Genomic DNA, 22934 nt, shown 5'->3' with positions numbered 1-22934 from the left:
AAATTTCTGAAGGTATATAAAGCTTATGAAAAAGCGTATGAAAAGTTTATACATTGGGGAATTGTTGTAAAATATCGATATGAAGACTAACCAAAAATATATTTTTGCTTAAATAGCTTCAGGGTCTATTTCTTCAACCATTTCACTTCCTTCGTCAATGTCAATAGAAGCTTTTTCAACCTTTGGTAAGAATTTCTGTATAACATCTTTGTTCGTTATTGTCTTCAGAGATGAAGGATAATATTTCACATTTGTTTCACCCTTCTTATATTCTTTCTGTTCGGAAAGATTTAAAGCAATACTGAAGAAGTCAATGTTAGAGTTCTTTATGACAGTATAATGAGTATCTTTGACATTCACGAAGAAACTCTTTTGTTTCAAAACTACTGCTAACTCTTGTGAAGTATAACGTTTGCGGTCAATGACGATAGCTAATGGTCTGACATACTGACCAAACTTAGATTCTTTCACAAACTTCTTGTTAAAGATAACATTAACATTTGCAGCATTACTGAACTCATTCTTGATGGCAGTAGCGAGAGCATTGTATGAAAAGAACTTGCAATCTTGCATGTGTTTCATTAAAATAAAAATATTAAATTATTTTGAAAAATAACTTAAAAAATCTAATCTAATTTTTTCAAAAAATATTTTTTATCTGATAGAAAAGATGACAGAAAGAAGCTTTTTCAATTTAGATGTCTATTATTTACAACCCTCACTATTTCCATATATAGAAGTAAAAATAAATGACAGGGCTACATATAAAGAATATATACAATTTTGTAGAAAAAACGGTTATCGACCAGATTCCAAGGATATATTCTTGCAAAATATAAAACCTCTTATAAAAGTGAAGAAATCAAAGAAAATTCCACAATCAATAGAAATATACTTAGATGAAACTTCTGACGGATTTCACAGAATAAATGAAAAGGCTTTATATAAAGATTTTGTAAAATATCTTATTCGAACTTCTGAGGCTGCATATGTGAACATAAAATTTATTGAGTGAAATATTTTTTAAAAATCTAATCTAATTTTTTCAAAAAATATTTTTTTATTTCCTACTAAAGATGTATCGGAAGTTGTCTAAGTTAGAACACTCGGAAATAAAACAACTTCTTACAGAAGCTAATATAGATGTTGCAAAGCATTACGCAACAAACAAAAAGGCACTCGCTGACATCCTCAATGACTATAATGGTGCAATAAGTTATGATAGAATTCATGAGTTCATAAAGCCGCAACGCGGCGAGGACGAAGTTCATGCAATAGCATTTCCTTTAAATGACATTGCTATTGACTTATATCATAGACGTTCAGTACCTCATGAAGTAAGAAGAGAAATGTTTGACATAACAAATGCAAACGTTGGTGAAACAAGAAGAAGAGACGACACACTGAAACAACAGAGAAGAGAGATGTTTAAAAGTGCTATAGAACAAGTTCGTAAAGCTAACGATGTCATTCGTTCCATTGACGACAAACCAAAAGAAGGTGAGAGATGGTTAAAGAAAGATGAAGAGAATAGGAAGAGAAATGTGAAGTCAGGCAATAGACTCATTGACTTTAACATCGAAGCTTTAGATGAACCAAACAGAGAATATTTACACAAACATTTCGGTAAGGTTTTCATGAGACTCTTAGAGAAGATTAAAATAAACTCCCAACAGAGATGGATGGTATGTTATAAACTTGGTGGAAAGTATGAATGTTCTACGTTAAACCTCAATAATATTGGAACATTACTACATCAGCTCTTGAAGGAGAACTTTATATCAGAGATAGAAGCAAATGCTGCAGGTATTGTTGAAATGCACTATGACTTCTTCTTGACAAACATAAAGAATCTTACTGAAATAAAGATGTATGATTTAACAGAATATGAAGGCTTAACGATGTCAGATGTTAAGAAAGGAAAGCCACAGAAGCGACCATATAGAGATGAAAGCACACTGACAGAAAGACAGAAAAGATTATTGAACAGACTTAAACAAACAGGAGATAAACAAGATATAGATGACTTCTGGAATGAAATCCTTGGTGAAAAGAAGTTTTATAAGAAGAGAAGCGGTCAGTTCTGGAAGTATCTTTGCACATTACCTATAAATCTTGAGCGCTACCAAATTTTCAATGAATTGAACAAAAGAACTGCAGCACTTATGACAGAAGACAATTGTTTCGTTTATGCTTGCATTCAGGCTGGAGTAGATGAAGAAACTATTGACCACATGAGAGAAGTCATTCGTGTTAGAGACTTTCCTCAAAGTAAAGTACAAGAAATTTCTGACGCAACAGGTATAGCATTTAATGTTACCATTGGTTATTTCAATGACTCAAGACATAATGAAATAAAGAGATACATACCAAAAGAATGTGAAACTGTTAGAACTATTGACTTACTTCTTGTTGAAGACCACTACATGCTAAATGAAAGACTTCCAATGACAACATATTTCATTCGCAACTATATAGAAATTCTCAAAGCTTGTGGTGGAATGAACATTGAAAAACAGATGAAAATATATACAATGAGAGATGGTAAATACATTGTTCGCATGGATAGAACAACACCGTTATGGGATGTTATGAAAACATTGTGGGAGTGCAAATATTTCGAACCTATTTCTTATGGAGAACTTTTCACATATACTACTGACTTATATAAACAGAACCTTGCACCATTTAAAGATTTGACATATGCTCCAAAGTATTGTGTACAACTGAAGAAGAAAGCCGAGTCAAAAGAAGTAAATAAAAATAAGTGCAAGTTCATTCCTGAGCACGTTTTCTTTGCTGACTTTGAGTGCAGTACCGATGGCTTTCATAAAGCTTTTAACATCTGTTATGACAGTGAAGATGGTTCAGTGAGTGAAAGCATTTGGGGTCAGAACTGTGCAACAGAATTTTTGGAGCGACTTCCTGACAAGAGTTTAATATATTTCCATAACCTCAGTTATGATATAAACTTCATCTTAAGACACATGACAGAAGTGAAAGGAACTCCCATCATTAAAGGTTCACGAACAATGCAAATAACTGGCTTATATAAAGGACGGGCAATTATTATAAAAGACTCTTACAGTGTTATAAATAAGAAGCTTAAACTATTTCCTGCTATGTTTAACTTACAAACAGGACCGAAAGAAGTATTTCCATACAACTACTACAGCAGTGTTTTGTTAGCAAATGACAACAGAACTGGTGTCATTTCTGAAGCATGTAAGTTTATCCGGGATGCAGATACATTCATGAAAAACATAGATTCCATCAAAGGTTGCAGAATAGATGAGAACCACTTCGACTTAGAAAAATATAGCTCATTTTATTGCAAACAAGATGTAAGAATTTTAAGAGAAGGTTTTGTTAAGTTCCGCAATGACATATTGAAAGAGTTTGATTTAAACGTTTATGACTACGTTAGTATTTGTTCAATTGCTAACAAATTATTTGAGAACAGAGTGTACTTCCCGAATGGAAATTTATATGACCTCTCAAATAAACCAAGAGAATTTATTTCACGCTGTATTCAAGGTGGAAGATGTATGTTGTCAGATAACATGAAACAAAAGAGCGAAAAGAAACTCATTGCTGATTTCGACGCTGTTTCATTATATCCATCCGCTATAGCAAGACTTTATACTTTAGAAGGTATTCCAAAGGTTATGAAGGATGAGATGTTAAGCACAGAGTATCTCATGAGACATTTATTCGATGACGACCAAAAGGAACCCATTGGTGAAAAGTTTATGTCCGGCTTCTTTGTTCTCATTAAGATAACAGAGATTGGAATACATAGACACTTTCCTTTAATAGTTTGTGACCCTGAACTAAATCCAGAACTTAACGTTCCCAGAAGTTCAAACACTTGCTGTTTAATGTATGTTGACCATATAACATTACAAGACCTCATAAAATATCAAGGTGTCAAATGTGAAGTGTTGCAAGGATACTATTACGATGGAAACAGAGATATTAGAATAAGAGATGAAGTAAAGAAGTTGTTTGAGTTAAGGTTAAAGTATAAGAAAGAAGGAAATCCTTTGCAAGAAAATATAAAGCTCATTCTGAACAGTATTTATGGCAAAACTATTCTATCTCCTATTGAGTCAAAAATAACCATAGTAAATGACAAAGATGCTATAAGATATGCCATCAGAAACTACAACCATATAGTGAAGTTCGAAGGTTTGGATGGTTCAGATAAAACTATTTTCAAGCTAACGAAAAGCATTTGCAGACACTTTAACTTCTGTCCACTTGGTGTTAACATTCTGTCTATGTCGAAGAGAATAATGTGTGAAGTATTCTGTACTGCTGAAGATATGGGTCTTCAAATATTTTACCAGGACTGTGATAGCATGCATATTTTCAATGAAGACATCCCAAAGCTTACAGCAGAGTTTAAGAAGAGATACGGTCGCGAACTTATAGGAAAGAACCTTGGTCAATTTCATAGCGACTTTGCAGAAATAACACCTGGAAAACAAAGTTTAGCATACAAGTCAATATTTTGTGGAAAGAAGACCTACATAGACTTACTCACTAACGATTTAAATGAAGTTGCATTCCATGCACGTTGCAAAGGTGTCAAACAAGACGTCCTTGCTTTAACAGCTAATGAAATGTTTCCTGAAGCTATACAATGCTATTACAATGAAGATAAGAACATTCACATACCTGTTGGAACATATGACAAAGACTATGAGTTCAGTTTAATGAAACTTTACAAAGCACTTTATGACGGTCAAGAGATTGGATTTGACTTATGTAAGTCTTCTAGTCCTTGCTTTGCTGAAAAGTTTAACTTTTCTATTCAGACTAAGACTTCATTCATAAGAAAGCTTAAGTTCTGAGGTCATGAATGAGAAAAATAATAAGGTCATTTATTTTTGTCAGCAATGAGGTCATTCGTGATAAAAATAAGCCGCTAGCGGCAAGGCGAAGCCCATGTGGTCATTTACAATACTGCGATGGTAGAGTTTAAGAGTTGTGCTTCAATGTAGAGACAGTCCTTATGGTCTGGAGGTAAGAACACTGGGCAGTTATGGTCATGAGTGGAGAACATGTCTATCCAAAACTCACGATTGAAGCCAGTTAATTTATAGTATTTAGGGTTAGGAAGTGGTGAAGTTCTTGTATGACCAATGAACTCATTTTCAACTCCCTTACTTAAGTTTGAATATAATATAGCTTGCTTTCTATCCCAAATGCCAGGTGTTACAATCTTTGAAAATTCATTTTTCCTCGGAAGCATTGCATATAATGAAAACATGAAGTCTTCATTGGATTCAGAGATTTGAAATCTTATACGTAATGGATTTTCTTTCTCTTTAGCTACTTCATTGAATGGTGAATATATAACAAACTGACAGTCATGAGTTCCATCTTCATTTCATTAAATTCATAATGAAAGTCTATAAGTTGTGGCTGACTACCTTCTTCTTTCAGTTGTGCAAGAAACTCACGTAAAGGCTGTAAAGTTTGTACTTCAATGTTGAACTTTTTCTCGAACATCTCATTAAATGAAATCATACATTGCAACAATGTTGTATCGTCTTTAAAGTATTTGTATATGTGAATGTTTTGGGCGCTTAAAGACTGTTCGTCATTTTCTATCTCGACTTGAAGTATAAAGTCAACCTTTCTGAAAGCACGTGTTATATACATAGATGTTATGCCAATGTACTTCTCTTCATTTATGTTCACAATCCAGTCTGTTGGAAACTTAAACGTTACTCTTTTCCCCTTTATTTTGACGTCAGGGTTTTCACTACTGAACGCAACAGTTAAAGGTATTTGTCTATACATTTAATTCGGATAAAAATAAACCATTTACTCTTTCTTTGCTTCAGCTTCTTTAGCTTTTGCTTTTGCTTCTTCTCTAGCTTTCTTTGCCAGCAAACGTGGGTTCTTTTGTCTTCCAGCAGCTAATGCAGCTAGTTGTTTTTCACTAAGTTTTCTCTTTGGTCTCTCTGGCTTTTGTTCTTGTTTTTGTTCCTTCAGTTCGGATAAAATTTGCTCGCGAATTTCTTTCTTCAATGCTTCAACATCTATGACCCCTTGGGTCTTGTCCGTAGGGTTTGTCTGAGTCATTTGACTGCAGATAAAAAACAAAATTAAAACTTTAACCGATGTAAAATGAGCTTGTCAAAATCAGAGCGAGAGTCTATTATATTAAATGACGCAAGAGGAATACAACATCCTTTCTATTACGTAAGTCAGAGTAAAGATGGTAAAATATACGTAAGAAAAAGAAAGGTTCCATTAGCGAATGCAGAAAGCGACAACATTAAGGTGTATGGCACCGAGGGCGAAGCCCATATAAAACCTTCTATTCAAACTGAAAAGTCAATAGAACAAGAAGAAAAGAAGCCAGATGTACTTTCAATAACGAACCAAGAGCTTATTGCAAAGTTCGTGAATTTCATTGAAAAACAAACCGAGTCAAAGAACCCTGACCCACCAGTGAAAGAAGTTGAGACAAAAGAGAATGTACAGTTCATTGAAAATGTCAAGAAACAACTTCCACCACGAATGCCAAGAAGAAGAGTGAGAATAATGAAGTAAATAGATATTTTTATCCGAAGTAAATACATGCAGAACGAACAGTTAAACGAATTTACTCCAGCAGAGCATATTCATCAGATTCGCTCATATTTCGATATCATAGACAATGCAGTTCAAATTGGTGACACTAATAGAAAATATTCTGACGCAAAGATTCCATCACAACCTGGAACTGCTAAAGATAACACATGGGTAACATTCAATCTCTCACCTCCTGGTGAAAATATGTTGGACCTTTACAATACATTCATTACGTATAAAATGGAAGGTCAATTTATTGTAGATAAAGAAATTGGTTCAGGTTCCAATAAAACAAACCCACCAGGATTTTGGATTGGTTTCGATGACGCTTTCTATGCAGTTGCTGGATATCAAATCCTTGCAAATGGTCGTATCGTATATTCTCAAGACAACGCAAGAGAAGAAGCATATATAACTTCAAACTCACAAACTACCGAACAAATAAAGAAAGTAGATGTTTTCTCAAAGACTCGACATGAAGATGTATGGAGTCATTCGGGAACATGCAGAACAGGACAAATTGTTAGTGGTCCAATTACAGCAGGAAAATCATTTGATTTTAAGCTTCGTTTAAGAATTCCTGTTAGAAAGTTTTTACCATTAGAAGCTATAAGATTTATTCCTGCATTTGGTGGTAACATTCAGCTTAAAGTAAAGTTCAGTAGCGACGCCTTACAATGCACATCTATATCTGTAAATGATATCATTGCTTTCAATCCAACTCTTAAAGTTGCATTTGCTTCAGATTCAAATCCACCGACAAATAAATTTGTTCCATGGAATGAACCATTCACTATGATAACGAAGGCAGTAGAAGCTAGTGGAACAGTTACTATTACAACTGTAACCCAGAAACTATTTCGAACAAAGATGGATTTTAATGAATGTTTCATTCATCCAAAATCATTCTCTTTAGACCCTAACATTTATACAGAACTTGTAGAACATTATACAAACGAGGCTTTATGTTTTCCTGTTAAAGTTATGGATTGGATTCCTATGGACGGTTCATTCTCAAAGAATACAGATAGTTCAAGTGCAACATTTACAGCAGCTTATACGCCTATTAATGTTAAAAGTATTTGGGTACTATTTAGAAAGAAAGACAACTATTATGTTAATTTTGAGAACCCTAAGTTTAAATATCTTCAGCTTTCCATGGGAGCTTATGGAAATATGCCTGCAGAACCTGAAAAATCATATGGACCTGTATTTTATGAAATGGTTGCGAACGCTTGCAATACAAACAATGATATGATAGGATTTAATGAAGATGTTATGAGGTCATTGGTGGATGATGGTAGTGTGGAACATAAATGGGATAGCTATGACAACACACATTTCTTATGTGGTTTTCCAACAGAAGTGGACTTTTGCTTCCAGCAAGGTCAAACATCTACTGCTCCAATAACATACAAATTGTCTGTTAAAGGACCTATTGAACTAGCAACTGAAAATGTACCAAAGCCACTTATTGGATTTATGAGGGATTGTTGCTTTGCCATTCAGGTGCGTGCTAATGGCATCCCCATAATAAGATTAGATGACTATAACTTAGCTACGGACGACAGTGAGGAATAAAGGATGAACGTTTATTTTTAAAGCTTATAAATGAGTTCTTCATCAAGCTCTCGTGAACTTCACCATCTATGAAACAAACTTTACCAAACGATTATGGAGCACCTATTGAATATTTCTTACGAGCTGCACAATGCAAAGAGCAGTCTCACCAAGGTTAGGTGTTCCACCAGCTCCTGTCAAAAATAGCATTTGGTCAAGTCCTTATATAAGATATGGTCTCCCACTAGGTTTGCTAGCTACAGCAGGAGCAGTTATGATGTTTGAAAAGAAATAAAGCAAATGTTGTAAATAATACTGAAGTAGCTGAAGTTAAACAAACTCCAACACCTTCGCCAAAACCAACGTCAAAACCAACGCCTTCACAAGCAAAAACCTTCAATGACTCCTGAACCTATGGAAGTACAAACTCCTGTTCAAAAGTCAACTCCTAAACGACTCCAACATTTAAACCAGAACCTACTCCTCAAATAAATCGTAAAACTCCTGCGTTTCCTTACTGAAAAAATAACGTTATTTTTATTTAATATTTAAAATTTTTATTTGATTGAAATGACAAATAAAGTAACTGAAGCAATGAAACAAAAGTTTTGGTAGAATACATTAAATCAGGAACTATTCCAGAAGGTTTTTACATTCATACTATGAAGGATGGTAGAGTTCAGTTTAGAAAGATAAAACAACCATTAGATAAAGAAGGAATTTTTAGAAAGATTAACTTCATGAGGACAACATTGCTGAACTTAAGAAGAAGTTAGAAGAGTTGGAGAAAGCAGACGACAGTGAGTTATAAAGCAATGAATTCAACAGGGTGAAAAAAAGAGGTGAAAAAAGAGGTGAGATTTCACCACTTCACCTAAATTTATTTTTGTGCTATGTTTTCATACGCGTGAAGGTAGTAATATCATTTATTTTTTATTTTATTTTTAAAATTATTTTATTTTTATTTTTATATAAATGACGAAAACTATTGAGATAACAACTACACACGGTCATGAGTTCAAGAATTTGTTCTTCGTTCCTCGTGAAAATACATTCTATCAGATACGAGGGAGAAAGGGTAAAGTTAGTTTGAGCGTTTATGAAGGAATGAAGAATGGAAAGTTTATACAAGCATACGATACAAACGGTAAACGTGTTTCATTAGCTTTGTCAAAACTTACTAACATTTATTTTGACAGTGATTTTGACCTATATGAAGAAGAAAGTGAGTCAGAAGATTATGAGCTGTTATGTGAAGCACAGCAATGGGAGGAGTTGCAATACTTTTGTAAGTGAGGAACGTTTATTTTTACCGTAGTGAGGTGAATGGTTGGTGGCTTTGTAAATATTTAAGGTTAAGTTAGTGTTGTCGTTTGTGTTGTAAAATATACGTTAACGGTTTCGTAAAGTGTCAAATTCACATATCAAGGGTAAGGAGGCGCGCAGTGCCTCCGTACACATGATATGTATACTAACTGATGGTAGTGTGGAACATAAATGGGATAGCTATGACAACACACATTTCTTTATGTGGTTTCCAACAGAAGTGGACTTTTGCTCCAGCAAGGTCAAACATCTACTGCTTCCAATAACATACAAATTGTCTGTTAAAGGACCTATTGAACTAGCAACTGAAAATGTACCAAAGCCACTTATTGGATTTATGAGGGATTGTTGCTTTGCCATTCAGGTGCGTGCTAATGGCATCCCATAATAAGATTAGATGACTATACTTAGCTACGGACGACAGTGAGGAATAAAGGATGAACGTTTATTTTTAAAGCTTATAAATGAGTTCTTCATCAAGCTCTCGTGAACCTTCACCATCTATGAAACAAACTTTACCAAACGATTATGGAGCACCTATTGAATATTTCTTACGAGCTGCACAATGGCAAAGAGCAGTCTCACCAAGGTTAGGTGTTCCACCAGCTCCTGTCAAAAATAGCATTTGGTCAAGTCCTTATATAAGATATGGTCTCCCACTAGGTTTTGCTAGCTACAGCAGGAGCAGTTATGATGTTGAAAAGAAATAAAGCAAATGTTGTAAATAATACTGAAGTAGCTGAAGTTAAACAAACTCCAACACCTTCGCCAAAACCAACGTCAAAACCAACGCCTTCACAAGCAAAACCTTCAATGACTCCTGAACCTATGGAAGTACAAACTCCTGTTCAAAAGTCAACTCCTAAACCGACTCCAACATTTAAACCAGAACCTACTCCTCAAATAAATCGTAAAACTCCTGCGTTTCCTTACTGAAAAAAATAACGTTATTTTTATTTAATATTAAAATTTTTATTTGATTGAAATGACAAATAAAGTAACTGAAGCAATGAAACAAAAGTTCTTGGTAGAATACATTAAATCAGGAACTATTCCAGAAGGTTTTTACATTCATACTATGAAGGATGGTAGAGTTCAGTTTAGAAAGATAAAGCAACCATTAGATAAAGAAGGAATTTTGAGAAAGATTAAACTTCATGAGGACAACATTGCTGAACTTAAGAAGAAGTTAGAAGAGTTGGAGAAAGCAGACGACAGTGAGTTATAAAGCAATGAATTCAACAGGGTAAAAAACCGGGTGAAAAAAGAGGTGAGATTCACCACTTCACTAAATTTATTGTGCTATGTTTTTCATACGCGTGAAGGTAGTAATATCATTTATTTTTTATTTTATTTTTAAAATTATTTTTATTTTATTTTTATATAAATGACGAAAACTATTGAGATAACAAACTACAACGGTCATGAGTTCAAGAATTTGTTCTTCGTTCCTCGTGAAAATACATTCTATCAGATACGAGGGAGAAAGGGTAAAGTTAGTTTGAGCGTTTATGAAGGAATGAAGAATGGAAAGTTTATACAAGCATACGATACAAACGGTAAACGTGTTTCATTAGCTTTGTCAAAACTTACTAACATTTATTTTGACAGTGACTTTGACTCTGACGATTGGAGCGACAGCAGCGATACTGAAGAATATGAAGTATTGTGTGAAGCACAGCAATGGGAAGAGTTGCAATACTTTTGTAAGTGAGAATGTTTATTTTTTACAGTAGTGAAGTCGTTTGTGAAAACGTTAGTGAGGTGAAGTGGTTGGCGGCTTTATAAATATTTAAGGTTAAGTTAGTGTTGTCGTTTGTGTTGTAAAATATACGTTAACGGTTTTGTAAAGTGTCAAATTCACATATAATGGGTAAGGAGGCTCGCAGTGCCTCTGTACACGAGACTTGTATACTAACTACATTATATTAACCAAATACCAAGTCTTAAGGAAACATTAGAGACAAAAGCAGATAAGACTCATACACATTCTATATCTGATATTACAAACTTACAAGAAACCTTAAACAGGAAAAGTGACGTTGGACATACACATACCATTGCAAATATTACAAACTTACAAGAAACCTTAAACAGGAAAAGTGACGTTGGACATACACATACCATTGCAAATATTACAAACTTACAAGAAACCTTAAACAGGAAAAGTGACGTTGGACATACACATACATCTTCTGAAATAACAGACTTAAACGTTAGCCTTGAAAATAAAGCAGATAAAACATATGTCAATGAAATATACCAAAGTTTGATAGGAACAAAAAATATTGAAACTATTGTTGGTGACTTTTCTGTCAATGAAGAAAATAAATATTTTAGATGGCAGTTGGTACAGTCCTTAGAAAATGGTACACGGTATAAACTCATTCCGAAAAATAACAATGAAATGTATGTAAGCTATAAAAAGAATGATGGTACACAAGTTAAAGTTCCATTAGACAACAACTGCTACTTAAACTTATATGGAGACGAACAAAAGAAATATTTAAGAGTTTATGAAATGGTGGATATGATATTACCTGACCCAGCTCCGGCACCACATTATTATGACTATGGAGGTGACGACAGAACACCACATGTAGATGAACAAAAGCTAACATTATATTTAGATTATTATAGATATAAAAGATATAATGCAATAGAAAAAACGAGAATAGTATATTATTATACAGATGACAGAAATAAATATAGGGTGTCCAAAGGTGTGTTTAGCACAAACCTGAATACTGCGAATAGAAATAAACAAGTTACATATATATAAAGTTTATTTAAATATAATCACCATTGGATTCAATCACGCGTTCGCAGCGATCGATCCGGGCTTGAAAGACACGCTTTAAATCATCATGAGAAAATTGCTCAAATTGCTCTCTTACAAAATTTTCAAGATCATCTGGACTCGCGAATTCGCGTCCTTCAGCTCTCTTTTTTAGCGTGCCGAATAAATAAAAGTCAGAGGGTGCAATATCAGGTGAATAAATTGGGTTTGGAACAACTTTGACATTGTTTTCCACCAAGTAATTCATTACCTTATGACTTTTGTGAACTCTTGAATTATCAAAATGAATTGCAAACTTTTGTTTTTGTTGTTTGGATTTCTCAAACTCATCAGAATTGATAATTTGAGTAAGAACATTGTCAATTAGATACTGAGCATTCATCGTATTAGGTTTTTGAAGAATATCAATTGCGATGATGCCATTCACGCCCCAAAAAACCGACAACATCATCATTGGTGTGTCAATTTTTTTCTTCGGGAATGTTTGCGGATCTTCATCCTTCGGGATCCACATGATTTTGGCTTCTGTTGCATATTGAAACCAAGACTCATCCCCTGTTACTAAAAAGCGAAACTTCTTGGATTGATACGCACGCAATATAGAGAGGAGCTCTTTCGAAGATTGGACTCTAGATTTTTTTGAACTGAATTAAGGTTGTGCGGAACCCAACGTGTATACGCTAGTTTGTAGTTCAAATAATTGTGCAGATAATAACTGACTGTTGTACGTGGTATCTTTGTCATCTCCTCTATCCTTCTGAGTGATGCTCTTGGGTCTTCATCTAGCGCTTGAAGAATTGCTTTGATTTTTCTTTGATCCGGCGATTTTTTGTCAATTTTTATGATGGGCGTCTTTTTGTTCACGAAGTGATACATCCTAACATGATACGTTACAGTGGAATAGCTAGGAGCATCCATACCGAAGCATTTTACCAATGTCTCGTAGATTTTTTACAGTCTTTGCATTTTTTTGCAAGAGCGAGGATGTTTTCTTTATGATTCATTAAAAAAATGAAAAAAATCCCGCCAAAATTTCCCGCGAAACCACCTCTTGTCTCAAAATTCATTTTATATCCCGGCATGGCGCCAAAATACAACATACTCATCATATACATATATTCATATTTTTTATTATATATTTATAATCAGCATATATCTCCTTTAATAGTCTCATATAGAGCGCTGTGCTAAACGCACCTTTGGACACCCTATATTATAGTCAAGATTTTACCTACCCTGAAAACATAAGATTATATTATAAAAAATATTCTGACACAAACCAGAAGAAACCTGAAATAGTTGCACTATATTTTAAGTTCAAAAGAGACAATCCTATAATATCTCATATGTTTGATTTAATGAACCCAGTAGGTTCTATTTATACATCTATGGATGCAAGAGGTCCTCAAGTAATGTTTGGTGTTGGTGCATGGGAACAAATAGTCGACAGGTTTTTGTATTGTGCAAACTCTTCAAATGAAACAGGTGGAAGTAAAACGATTTCAGGTGACAATTTACCTGCACACAGTCATTACATAGATTTAAGTACATCTCAAGCAGGTTGGCATAAGCATAGATATTGGGATTGATCAGGAATGACAAAAGGTAAAGGATATGATGTTAAAGACGACGTTAAGTTTGCTATAAATTGTTACTGGGATGACACGCAGGGAGAAGGAAACCATACACATTTCGTTTCAGGATATACGCAAACAACGGGACAAAGTAAAGAATACATGCCACCTTACATGACAGTTTACGCATGGTATAGAATTGCTTAGTCGTCATTTTCAACTTCTTTAGCATATTCGTCAGGAGTTGTCTTATATTTGTTAGGAACTGTCTTTGAAAGTATACCACCTTGAACTTTGACAAGTTTGAAACGAGTCTGACAATAGTAGTTTTATCTTCTGCTTGCAGTGTGTACATTTTGCCATGTTTGCCTAAAACTTCATAATATTCTCTTGTATACTTTCTTCTATTTTTACGAACACGAATGTGAGTACCTGTCGAGTTCCCATTGTTGTCATAGTCAATAGTATTTTCATATGGGTCGCGTTTAGGTATTTCTATTTTTACTTTGTCACCTTTCTGAAGTTTGAAGCCCGGCATTCTTTCTTGTTTGTCTCTTTTGACTAAATTATTAAATATATAGTCTTTCTCTAAGTCAGGGTTGTTTTTCATTTCTTCGGGGGAGTGGTTTCCCAAACCTTTTTGTTTACGGTTATTATAAATATTTAAAACTTGTCTCATCTTTGCCTGAGAGAAGTGTCTATACTTGTCGTCATATGACATTTCATTTGCTTCACCACCTTGTGGTTGGTTTAAGTCTCTTAACATTTTTATACAACCGTCAATGACACCAAGAGCAGAATGGTTTTGGTCGACAATGAAATATTGGTTTACATTTTTTGAACGCAGATAGTTTTTTACATCATCTGATTTGAAAGAACTTTCACAGTCAGATGTCAATTTTGTTGGATGGTATTTGTCAACGAATATTGTCAAAGCTGCTAAGATATCTAAAATAGCTTTGGACTGTAATGGTATGGCTTCACAGTATCTTGTGTTTTGACCAACAAATATTAACCAGTATGGAGGTCCATCTTCTCTATACCTCGGAATGTTTTCCAAGATATCCATAAACCAAGCATTTGGTGTTGAACTAAAGATTTTTATCATGAGTGCTTTCTTTGTCGCTTTAGAAACATAGGGGTCCTTGTTCGGATTCGTCATTTTTTACCCTATAAGAAATGGGTTTATTTGGCGCATTAGCAGGAGTCGCATCTAGATTTTTACCCGCAGTGGGAACAATAGCCAGAGGTGCATTTGGAATTGGAAGGAAGATTTTGAGTACATTAGGTATACTGAAAGAGAAAGCACAACCTATTATACAAACTGTACAGAAAGGTTGGGATGTAGCACGAGATGCAACAAATCTTATTCCAAATCCTGAAACAAGAGGAAAAGTTCAAGGATGGATGGACAATGTAGGAAGACAAGCAGGAAACTATTATAACAAAGCAAATGACTACTATAACCAAGCAGGGCACTATATGGACCAAGGTGAAAGATTCTTTAACAGAGGATATAACCATGCACAACAGTGGGTAAACAATAACCAACCTCAACCGCCTCAAACTTGGGAAATGTAAGGTTTTTAACTAGGATGAAATGAACAATGCAGCATTGAGACAAATGAGTTCAAGATGGATTTGTCGGCTTCCAGCATTTAAACCGATACCATATAGTCAGGCTCAGCATGTGAAACTGAATGATATTATTAAAGGAACCATCCCACCTCCACAACAACAACCAGTTGAAAACAAACCAAATTAAAATTTTTTACTGAGATGAAATGACCGAAGAAGTTGAAACGGTAGATTTGACACCACAAACAAAAAGTTCAGAACCATTGTCAAAACCTGTCAAAGAACTTACAGATGAAGAGAAAAATTCAATAATAGAAAGTGCCAGGTCTGGAAATACAAACCCTAACTATAAAGTCACTTTTCATAGAAATGGAACGGCTAGTATCTCAAAAAAGAAACAGACTCTCACAAATAAAATATTGAAGTCTGAAGGAGCTTTCGAGACAACAGATGGAAAAGTTTACTTCACTGACCAACAGTTCATTATAGAACATCTCATTGACTTAGAGTCGAAATATTCTAAACTTTACAACAAACACAAAAAGTTGAAAGGAAAACAAAAACAAATGGCATATGATATTTATGAAGATGTTGACGACACAACTGTTCCTGCAAGTGAAGTAAAGTCAGAGGAACCGAAAAGTGACGAAAAACCGATAGAAGAAGAAAAACCAAAAACTGAAGATAAACCAAAACCAAAGTTTAGTTTCCAAACTAAACCAAGTCAACCTTCATTAGCTGGTATGGGTTGGCGTCAAAGACTTATGGCAGCAGGCGGTTATGTAAAGTAAAGAAAAAAAATATTTTTTTATTTTTATAAAAATGCCCCCATATAGAATGGACAGAAAGTCTGCTAGAATAAAAGCAGAGTTACAAAGATATGGTTGGAGAGTTTCGAAGAAGTTTAAATATAAGAAAGGAAGACCCATAAAAGTCTATGACAAACTGGCTGGTCTGACCTACGAATTAGATTTGGAAACAGCACGTGCCAATTATCCAAACAGACTAGAGAGGTTAGAAGAAGAACGTCTTATGGACATGCCTTTCGATGTTAGTGAACCTCAAGTTGAAGGAAACTTGTTTGTTAGATGAGAAATATGAAATTCACTGTTGTGAGTCATTTGAAGTCAGAAACAAAAAGACAAAAAGAGTTTTAAGCGAATGGGAGCGAAATGACGGATATGCTATTATGAAGATGGGTGGAAAACACTATCTTAAACATGTTGTCATTGCAACTCATTTTATACTGAATCCTAACAATTTACCTTTTGTAGACCATATAAACCATATAAGAAACGACAATAGACTTGAAAACTTACGTTGGGTCACTCGTTCTGAAAACAATAAGAACAAAGGCAAATTTGGAGATATTGTATTCGAATTTGTCGACGAACTAGAAGATGAAACAATTGAAATTACAGACTATGGCAAGCATACGTTTGAGTTTTACTACTATAGCGAAGAACAAGACTCTTTCTACTTTTATACCGGCGTAAACTATAGGAAATTACAAGTATATTTTACTAAGGCGGGCTACTGTCAGTAAAAGTACTGCTACTGTCAGTAAAAGTACTGCTACTGTCAGTAAAAGTACTGCTACTGTCAGTAAAAGTACTGCTACTGTCAGTAAAAAGGAAAATTTGAGAGGGTTTTCGACAATAAAGTACTGCTACTGTCAGTAAAAGTACTGCTACTGTCAGTAAAAGTACTGCTAGTAGCAGAGATTTTTATCGTTGTGGTCCGACGGTTAAGCCACAAACGGATGACTGACGTCCCACCAACCGAGTCCATTCCCAAACCAGAGGAACCTAAAGAACCACAACAGTCTCCTCAGCAACCTCAGTTCCAGCAAGTACCTCCGAATTACTACCAATTTCCACCTCAAGGTTACTACCCACCACAAGGCTTCCCGAACTACCCTCCTCAGCCTATGCCTTACTTCCCCAACCCTTGGTTGTTCCAGCAAGCTCCACCCCAGCAATTCCAATTCCAATCTCAATCGAAGAGAGACCAAGACTTCGAAGAAGGTCTGAACCGCTTACGCAAAGAGTATGCTACAGCTCCAATTGAGAGAAAGTTGTTCCCAGACCAAAAAATAATGTTTAGGGTAGATGGTTAGATCTAACCCGATATCTACCCTCATTTCTACCCTCATGAATTTCCTTAAGACAGAAAAAATAAAGTTAGTTTTATTTTTATTTATTTTTTTATTTTGTATGTAAGAACAGTAATGTCAGTCGAAGCAAAAACGTTCACGAACAAATCTGATGGCGAAACATTCACAAAAGGCACTTATAACGGTATTGAAGTCTTACGTAGAGACAAGGATGGTTACATTAATGCAACAAATATGTGTCAGCAGTTTAGGAAAGACTTTAGAAAGTTGTTGGAAAATAAGTCCTGGGAAGAGTATTATAAGGCATTTTGTGAAAAATATAGCAACCGCCGGAATTCGGACTGTTGCTTTTTATACAAAATTCATGCAGGAAATTCTTGAGTTTTGGTTGAAAGAATACGGTGGAGCCAAAAGTGGCTCAACCTCAAAACAAGCATTTTATGAGCTTACTAAGGGCGTTATAAATGAATTCAAAGGTATTTACATACATCCTGACCTCGTTCATTTTGTTGCTGAATTCAGCAAAAATAATTTTTAGGGTAGATGGTTAGATCTAACCCGATATCTAACCCGATTTCTACCCTCAGCCGCTAAGCGGCGAGACCCAAAGGTCTTGAATTTTCATGAATTTTATATATTAATGTTTTCGTTAAGCCACTTTGTGCCGTCAGTCAGTCAGTCAATGAAATTTACACCAAAAATAATGTTTAGGGTAGATGGTTAGATCTAACCCGATTTCTACCCTCATGAATTTTCATGAATTTCCTTAAGATAGAAAAAATAAAGTTAGTTTTATTTTTATTTATTTTTTTATTTTGTATAAAAGATATGATTTCAACAATCGGCACAACAACAATTCAAACAACAGCACCAAACTCGTTAGTCATGAATCCAACATCTATGTTAGTAGAGATGAAAAGCTTCATTCCTTCTTCATTTACTTTCGAAACAGAAATACAAAGAATAAAGCAAGAACTTTTAACAAATAATTTAGACTGTACCGCACAGGATGAAGAAAATGAAGAATATCTTTATGACATGCAGGACATTATTGACCATTTACCCAAATTGCCTGAAATCCAACAACAAAAGCTCACTATTCCTGAATTCGATGAAATAGAAGTGAAACCAACTGACTCAGTAGAAATAAAGAAGTTCATACGAAAGGTAAATTATGAGTTTCTAGGATATCATTGCAACCATAAAGTTATGGACAAAGATTGCGACATGGTATATAAGAACATCTCTGACATATATAAATCGGGGGAGTTTAAGACATACGACAACTTTGTTTCATTAGTTGCAAAATGTGTATGGCAGATAAGAGATAAAGATAGAAGAGGTAAAGTATGGAATGAACAGATAAAACCAGCAGCCTTTGAGTTAAAGAAAACCATTGACGCCTTGGTTGTTCTAGCTGGTTTTATTTCAATGTATAACGCAAAAATGAATCCGCAATGTCCAAAATGTAAAGCAGCAATGAGGAAATATAATTACTCCATCAAAGAGATAGAACGTATGAGAAACGACTATGCAGACTTAAAGAAAGAAGCAGAGAAGCCGGTAGAAAATAAAATGGACATGCTGTCATTTCTGAACAAAAACTATCCAACTGCTGACGATTTCCTTCTATCTGACGTCAAGAAGAAGTATAAAGAAACCTTCGGCATTGTTAAAATTTTTGATATCCTCAGCGAAGAAATAGAAGCTACAAAACTGTTTAGAATCTCACGAATTCATAACGTTTACCATGTAAAACGGTTATAAATAATGAGGGTAGAAATCGGGTTAGAAATCGGGTTAGATCTAACCATCTACCCTAAAAATTATTTTTGCTGAATTCAGCACAAAATTCTGAGTAAAATAATTTTTAGGGCACGTGTCAAACCGTTGAGTTTTCACAAAATTCCAAAAATAACGTTTACCATGTAAAACGTTTATAAAATAACTGGGGTAGAAATCGGGTTAGAAATCGGGTTAGATCTAACCATCTACCCTAAAATATATTTTTATTGAATTCGTGAGATTCTGAGTAAAATGACATAGGGCATGTGTCAAACCGTTGAGTTTTCACAAAATTCCAAAAATGCTGTGGAAAGTTCGTTAAAAAAGTGAATGTTCCCGACGGTTTCAAACCGCCGTACTTTACATGAAGATAGTTTACAATGTCAACTAAATATCATGTACGATAGAAGTTTACATTTTGTAAAGTAGAACGATAGAATTTCCTGATGTCAGTCAGGACCCATCCTGATGTCAGTCAGGACGCGAACCGACGTCAGTCAGGACCCATCCTGATGTCAGTCAGGATGCGAACCGACGTTAGTCAGTAAATTTTATCGTCCAACTTTACAAATGTAAACTTCTATCGTTCCAGTACCATATTTTCTTCGCTAGGGTCTAACACCAAATAGACCCTTTGTACTTGCAAATTCAATGCTCTCTCAATTTTTTTGCAGAAAAGGAAAAAACTGAACACCATCGGGACTCGAACCGAGGTTCTCGACACTTATGACAAGGGAGTCCATACCACTGAGCTATGAGCCGCTTACATATTTTTTAGTAAAATATCATATATATGTTATATATGACACTTTTCATGCAATGAAGGTTATGTTGAAAATGACCAAACTTCATGAAAATCATGAATTTTTAACATTTCCTTAAGACAGAAAAAATAAAGTTAGTTTTTTATAAAATATTTTTTATCCGGAATATAAAGACAGATATGTCAACAACAGAGAACACAACAACAGTTATAGTCCATGAAGCCATTAATGAAGAATATGAATACATACAGTATAACAAACAGTTACGTCTCATTCGTTCAGTCAAAGACGACATGTACCAGATGCAAAGTATAATGAACGCTCTTCGTTCTACAAAGCAAGCATATCATTGGTTTGAAAACCAACAGACAAAAGAACTTTTAGAAGAATTTCCTCATATGATTGCTTCCCTCGGAAAACCGAGAGAAGAGATTCCGTACGAAAATCGCAAGAATTTGGCACCTGGTTTGAAAGGTTATTATATTCATAGACTTTTAGTAAACGCTGTAGCAATGTGGGCTTCACCTCGTTATGCTTGTTATATTTTCATGATGTTAGATGAACTATATAAAGCAGAACGTGGAGAGATGGAAAACAAGCTTGAAGCAAAAGACAAAAGCATTCAGAAAAGAATACCACGTTCAGTACCAAAAGGAAAGGAAAAGAACTATAAGTATATGATTTATACTGAAGATATGGAAGACAGTGACATGGTTATGTTGCATTTAGTCAGAAGAAACAACAAAAGCTTTTACGACCTTGCTAAGATTTACAAATCTGACAGAAATTGGTTCTATCGCGAAAACTTACCGATTTCAATGACCCCAAATGAAGATATGAAACAAATAGTTCAAGATACGTTACCTCAAACACACTATGATATTAAAGGTTGTACAATACTTACATTCAAAGAAGACTTAACATTACTGAAGGAAAAAATAACAGAGTATTTTGACAACTTCAAACAAGTAGGGTAGATGAACTCTTTATTTTTCAAGCTTGACCATTTACACAATTTGAACTTTGTTCGCGTAGATATGAATTCTGAAAGAAGTATGAGGGTCTTGTATGACTTTATACTTCTCCCAGAGTTCATGTCTGTCAAACTTACCTGCCATGGACTCTTTCATAAGTTCCATGAAATCGTCTTCGGACAATCCGGGGAAAAGTATAATGTCAGTAAGTATTCTCTTTACATCCTTACTTAAACTCTTTGCTGTCTGTACACAAATGACAACTGAGATGTTAAAGTGTCTGAGCTTCTTAAGAATTCGACACATATCTTGTTCTCTGTTCTTTAACAAAGGATGAGAGGCGAAATCATCTAAGATAAGAAGACATCTATGAGGGTAAGTCTTCCAATCGTAAGATTGCAATTTCTTCGAAATGTATTCTATCTCTTTCTGTTTGTTTCTGAAGTGTTTCTTCTCTAATATTCTCTGCATTTCCTCATTAGGTTCTTTAAACTTAGAATTTATATACTCATTTATAGCATTATACTTCAAAACTCTTCTTTGGTACTTCTTTATCCAATCTAACAACTCAGTATCCTTTATACATACTAACTTAGACTTCTTTATAATATCTTTGAACGAATTGACGGTTTGGTCAAATTGACCAGAAGTCGAACAAATAACAACTAACTCATAGAATGGGTTCTTCTCATCTAGTTCTTGTTGTTGTGCAGCCATTTTAAGATAAGTGAAAGTCTTACCCGACCCAGGTGGTGCAATTAGACCTGTTATACCATTCTGAGCAAATAAGAACTTTTCATGTATAGGCTTTATCTGAGCATTTTCTAACTTCCTCTTGTTCTTGTTTAAAACATTCTCAAATTTCTTGTCAATGTCAGCAAACTTTTTTTCTAACATATTTTTAGAAAAATTAAAATTTTTATCTTTTAGAAAATGTCTAGCGATTTCGCTATCTATATTCGAGACAAACTTTTTGACAGCAAAACATCTGTCGACCATAAAATCTTACATAGTGTAAACAAGAAAGGTGAATTTGTTCTAAAGTTCTGTTTCTAGGAATATGACAAGAACCATAAAACATTACAAAGAGCAGTCTTAAAATTTGTCAATGACAGACTTGTTGACAGAGATGACGCCGATTGGAAAGATGAAGTCCAACAAAAGTTCTTAGAATGCAAAGAAGACACATGCGGTGTTCTTGAAGATGAAATAGAAAACAGAATAGAAGAGCTATTAAAGGACAAAGAACTTTTACAGAAATATGGTTCGGAGAAATTTGACATAACTCCACCAGAAAAGAAGAAGAGAGAAAAGAAAGAAAAGAAAGTAGAAGAAGAGAAGAAAGAACCTGAACCAGAGCCAGTTCCACCGAAGAAGAAATTTGACATGTAAAAATAAAATTTTATTTTTAGAACATTTCTGGGTCAATGTCAATGTTCTCTTCCTCTTTAGGAGTAAACACTGGCCTAGACTCTAATAGCTTTTTACCCAATTTACCTTGAACTTCTACAACTTTAGACTCATAATATTCATAGTCGTCTGTCTTCTTTGGTTCATAAGGTATAACAAGTTTGTATGCTTTGCCTTCTTTAAGGTTTGAGAACCTTCTGTCAAAACTTTCTTTGACTGTTAACAAACCTTCTATGTCTAAGTCTTCAAATTTCGCACCATTTTTAGTCACAATAGCAAACTTAACTGGTTCGATGTTCCAAACTTTGCTGAATGAAGACTTTTCAAAATGGTAGAAGTAAACATTCAAATATGTGAATGGGTCTAGTTCTTCTTTAAGTCCTGACATGTACTTGTTTACTGAAATATATTTCGTCATCTTTTTCTATCGGATAAAAAAATATTTTTTTTAAA

At 34.5% G+C, this 22934-nt stretch overlaps 17 protein-coding genes and 8 pseudogenes across 25 annotated transcripts, besides 8 other annotated features; 18 read left to right on the top strand and 7 right to left on the bottom strand.

The window, feature by feature from the left end:
• Positions 1–9631: part of a mobile genetic element that runs on past the window's edge.
• Positions 1–11400: part of a mobile genetic element that runs on past the window's edge.
• TVAGG3_0030290 (uncharacterized protein) lies at positions 109–582 on the bottom strand (the record flags this gene model as incomplete). The annotated part of the gene is made up of 1 exon (XM_051220416.1): positions 109–582. One exon carries the CDS (start codon positions 580–582, stop codon positions 109–111), a length of 474 nt encoding a protein of 157 aa, XP_051105402.1.
• On the top strand, positions 1425–2000 carry TVAGG3_0030280 (annotated as a pseudogene). Its single transcript has one exon. A coding segment is annotated over exon 1 (576 nt).
• TVAGG3_0030270 lies at positions 3123–4003 on the top strand (annotated as a pseudogene). Its single transcript has one exon. A coding segment is annotated over exon 1 (881 nt).
• On the top strand, positions 4284–4859 carry TVAGG3_0030260 (organellar and viral DNA polymerase type B; the record flags this gene model as incomplete). The annotated part of the gene is made up of 1 exon (XM_051220415.1): positions 4284–4859. One exon carries the CDS (start codon positions 4284–4286, stop codon positions 4857–4859), a length of 576 nt encoding a protein of 191 aa, XP_051105401.1.
• TVAGG3_0030250 (uncharacterized protein) lies at positions 5839–6099 on the bottom strand (the record flags this gene model as incomplete). Its single annotated transcript, XM_051220414.1, has 1 exon — positions 5839–6099. One exon carries the CDS (start codon positions 6097–6099, stop codon positions 5839–5841), a length of 261 nt encoding a protein of 86 aa, XP_051105400.1.
• On the top strand, positions 6145–6573 carry TVAGG3_0030240 (uncharacterized protein; the record flags this gene model as incomplete). Its single annotated transcript, XM_051220413.1, has 1 exon — positions 6145–6573. One exon carries the CDS (start codon positions 6145–6147, stop codon positions 6571–6573), a length of 429 nt encoding a protein of 142 aa, XP_051105399.1.
• Positions 6601–7480, top strand: TVAGG3_0030230 (annotated as a pseudogene). Its single transcript has one exon. A coding segment is annotated over exon 1 (880 nt).
• On the top strand, positions 7816–8175 carry TVAGG3_0030220 (uncharacterized protein; the record flags this gene model as incomplete). The annotated part of the gene is made up of 1 exon (XM_051220412.1): positions 7816–8175. The coding sequence occupies one exon, from the start codon at positions 7816–7818 to the stop codon at positions 8173–8175; it is 360 nt and encodes a 119-aa protein (XP_051105398.1).
• Positions 8954–9631: a terminal%2Cinverted (terminal inverted repeat of Maverick-1A transposon ID:TVAGG3_0030210).
• Positions 10174–10416, top strand: TVAGG3_0030200 (kinase C, putative-related family; the record flags this gene model as incomplete). The annotated part of the gene is made up of 1 exon (XM_051220411.1): positions 10174–10416. One exon carries the CDS (start codon positions 10174–10176, stop codon positions 10414–10416), a length of 243 nt encoding a protein of 80 aa, XP_051105397.1.
• On the top strand, positions 10490–10708 carry TVAGG3_0030190 (uncharacterized protein; the record flags this gene model as incomplete). Its single annotated transcript, XM_051220410.1, has 1 exon — positions 10490–10708. The coding sequence occupies one exon, from the start codon at positions 10490–10492 to the stop codon at positions 10706–10708; it is 219 nt and encodes a 72-aa protein (XP_051105396.1).
• Positions 10868–11194, top strand: TVAGG3_0030180 (uncharacterized protein; the record flags this gene model as incomplete). The annotated part of the gene is made up of 1 exon (XM_051220409.1): positions 10868–11194. One exon carries the CDS (start codon positions 10868–10870, stop codon positions 11192–11194), a length of 327 nt encoding a protein of 108 aa, XP_051105395.1.
• Positions 11195–11400: a terminal%2Cinverted (terminal inverted repeat of Maverick-1A transposon ID:TVAGG3_0030170).
• Positions 11401–11446: 46 nt separating this feature from the next.
• Positions 11447–22934: part of a mobile genetic element that runs on past the window's edge.
• Positions 12190–12217: a terminal%2Cinverted (terminal inverted repeat of Mariner transposon ID:TVAGG3_0030140).
• Positions 12190–13491: a mobile genetic element.
• Positions 12270–13395, bottom strand: TVAGG3_0030150 (annotated as a pseudogene). Its single transcript has one exon. A coding segment is annotated over exon 1 (1126 nt).
• Positions 13464–13491: a terminal%2Cinverted (terminal inverted repeat of Mariner transposon ID:TVAGG3_0030140).
• Positions 13876–14061, top strand: TVAGG3_0030130 (phage tail repeat-like family; the record flags this gene model as incomplete). Its single annotated transcript, XM_051220408.1, has 1 exon — positions 13876–14061. The coding sequence occupies one exon, from the start codon at positions 13876–13878 to the stop codon at positions 14059–14061; it is 186 nt and encodes a 61-aa protein (XP_051105394.1).
• On the bottom strand, positions 14287–14923 carry TVAGG3_0030120 (annotated as a pseudogene). The gene has a single exon. A coding segment is annotated over exon 1 (637 nt).
• Positions 15034–15435, top strand: TVAGG3_0030110 (uncharacterized protein; the record flags this gene model as incomplete). The annotated part of the gene is made up of 1 exon (XM_051220407.1): positions 15034–15435. One exon carries the CDS (start codon positions 15034–15036, stop codon positions 15433–15435), a length of 402 nt encoding a protein of 133 aa, XP_051105393.1.
• Positions 15455–15619, top strand: TVAGG3_0030100 (uncharacterized protein; the record flags this gene model as incomplete). The annotated part of the gene is made up of 1 exon (XM_001312227.1): positions 15455–15619. The coding sequence occupies one exon, from the start codon at positions 15455–15457 to the stop codon at positions 15617–15619; it is 165 nt and encodes a 54-aa protein (XP_001312228.1).
• TVAGG3_0030090 (phage tail repeat-like family) lies at positions 15639–16223 on the top strand (the record flags this gene model as incomplete). Its single annotated transcript, XM_051220406.1, has 1 exon — positions 15639–16223. One exon carries the CDS (start codon positions 15639–15641, stop codon positions 16221–16223), a length of 585 nt encoding a protein of 194 aa, XP_051105392.1.
• Positions 16481–16978, top strand: TVAGG3_0030080 (His-Me finger endonucleases family; the record flags this gene model as incomplete). Its single annotated transcript, XM_051220405.1, has 1 exon — positions 16481–16978. The coding sequence occupies one exon, from the start codon at positions 16481–16483 to the stop codon at positions 16976–16978; it is 498 nt and encodes a 165-aa protein (XP_051105391.1).
• Positions 17195–17551, top strand: TVAGG3_0030070 (uncharacterized protein; the record flags this gene model as incomplete). Its single annotated transcript, XM_051220404.1, has 1 exon — positions 17195–17551. The coding sequence occupies one exon, from the start codon at positions 17195–17197 to the stop codon at positions 17549–17551; it is 357 nt and encodes a 118-aa protein (XP_051105390.1).
• Positions 18377–19007, top strand: TVAGG3_0030060 (annotated as a pseudogene). The gene has a single exon. A coding segment is annotated over exon 1 (631 nt).
• On the top strand, positions 20277–21074 carry TVAGG3_0030050 (KilA, N-terminal/APSES-type HTH, DNA-binding family; the record flags this gene model as incomplete). Its single annotated transcript, XM_051220403.1, has 1 exon — positions 20277–21074. One exon carries the CDS (start codon positions 20277–20279, stop codon positions 21072–21074), a length of 798 nt encoding a protein of 265 aa, XP_051105389.1.
• On the bottom strand, positions 21105–21542 carry TVAGG3_0030040 (protein of unknown function, DUF4106 family; the record flags this gene model as incomplete). Its single annotated transcript, XM_001296774.2, has 1 exon — positions 21105–21542. One exon carries the CDS (start codon positions 21540–21542, stop codon positions 21105–21107), a length of 438 nt encoding a protein of 145 aa, XP_001296775.2.
• On the bottom strand, positions 21595–21968 carry TVAGG3_0030030 (annotated as a pseudogene). The gene has a single exon. A coding segment is annotated over exon 1 (374 nt).
• On the top strand, positions 22200–22463 carry TVAGG3_0030020 (annotated as a pseudogene). The gene has a single exon. A coding segment is annotated over exon 1 (264 nt).
• Positions 22480–22869, bottom strand: TVAGG3_0030010 (protein of unknown function, DUF4108 family; the record flags this gene model as incomplete). Its single annotated transcript, XM_001306641.2, has 1 exon — positions 22480–22869. One exon carries the CDS (start codon positions 22867–22869, stop codon positions 22480–22482), a length of 390 nt encoding a protein of 129 aa, XP_001306642.2.

The sequence above is a fragment of the Trichomonas vaginalis genome, chromosome IV, assembly GCF_026262505.1.
Source record: "Trichomonas vaginalis G3 chromosome IV, whole genome shotgun sequence".
Classification (NCBI taxonomy): Eukaryota; Parabasalia; order Trichomonadida; family Trichomonadidae; genus Trichomonas; species Trichomonas vaginalis.
Note: the sequence above shows the minus strand (reverse complement) of the source record. Positions and strands in the feature narration are given on the sequence as shown.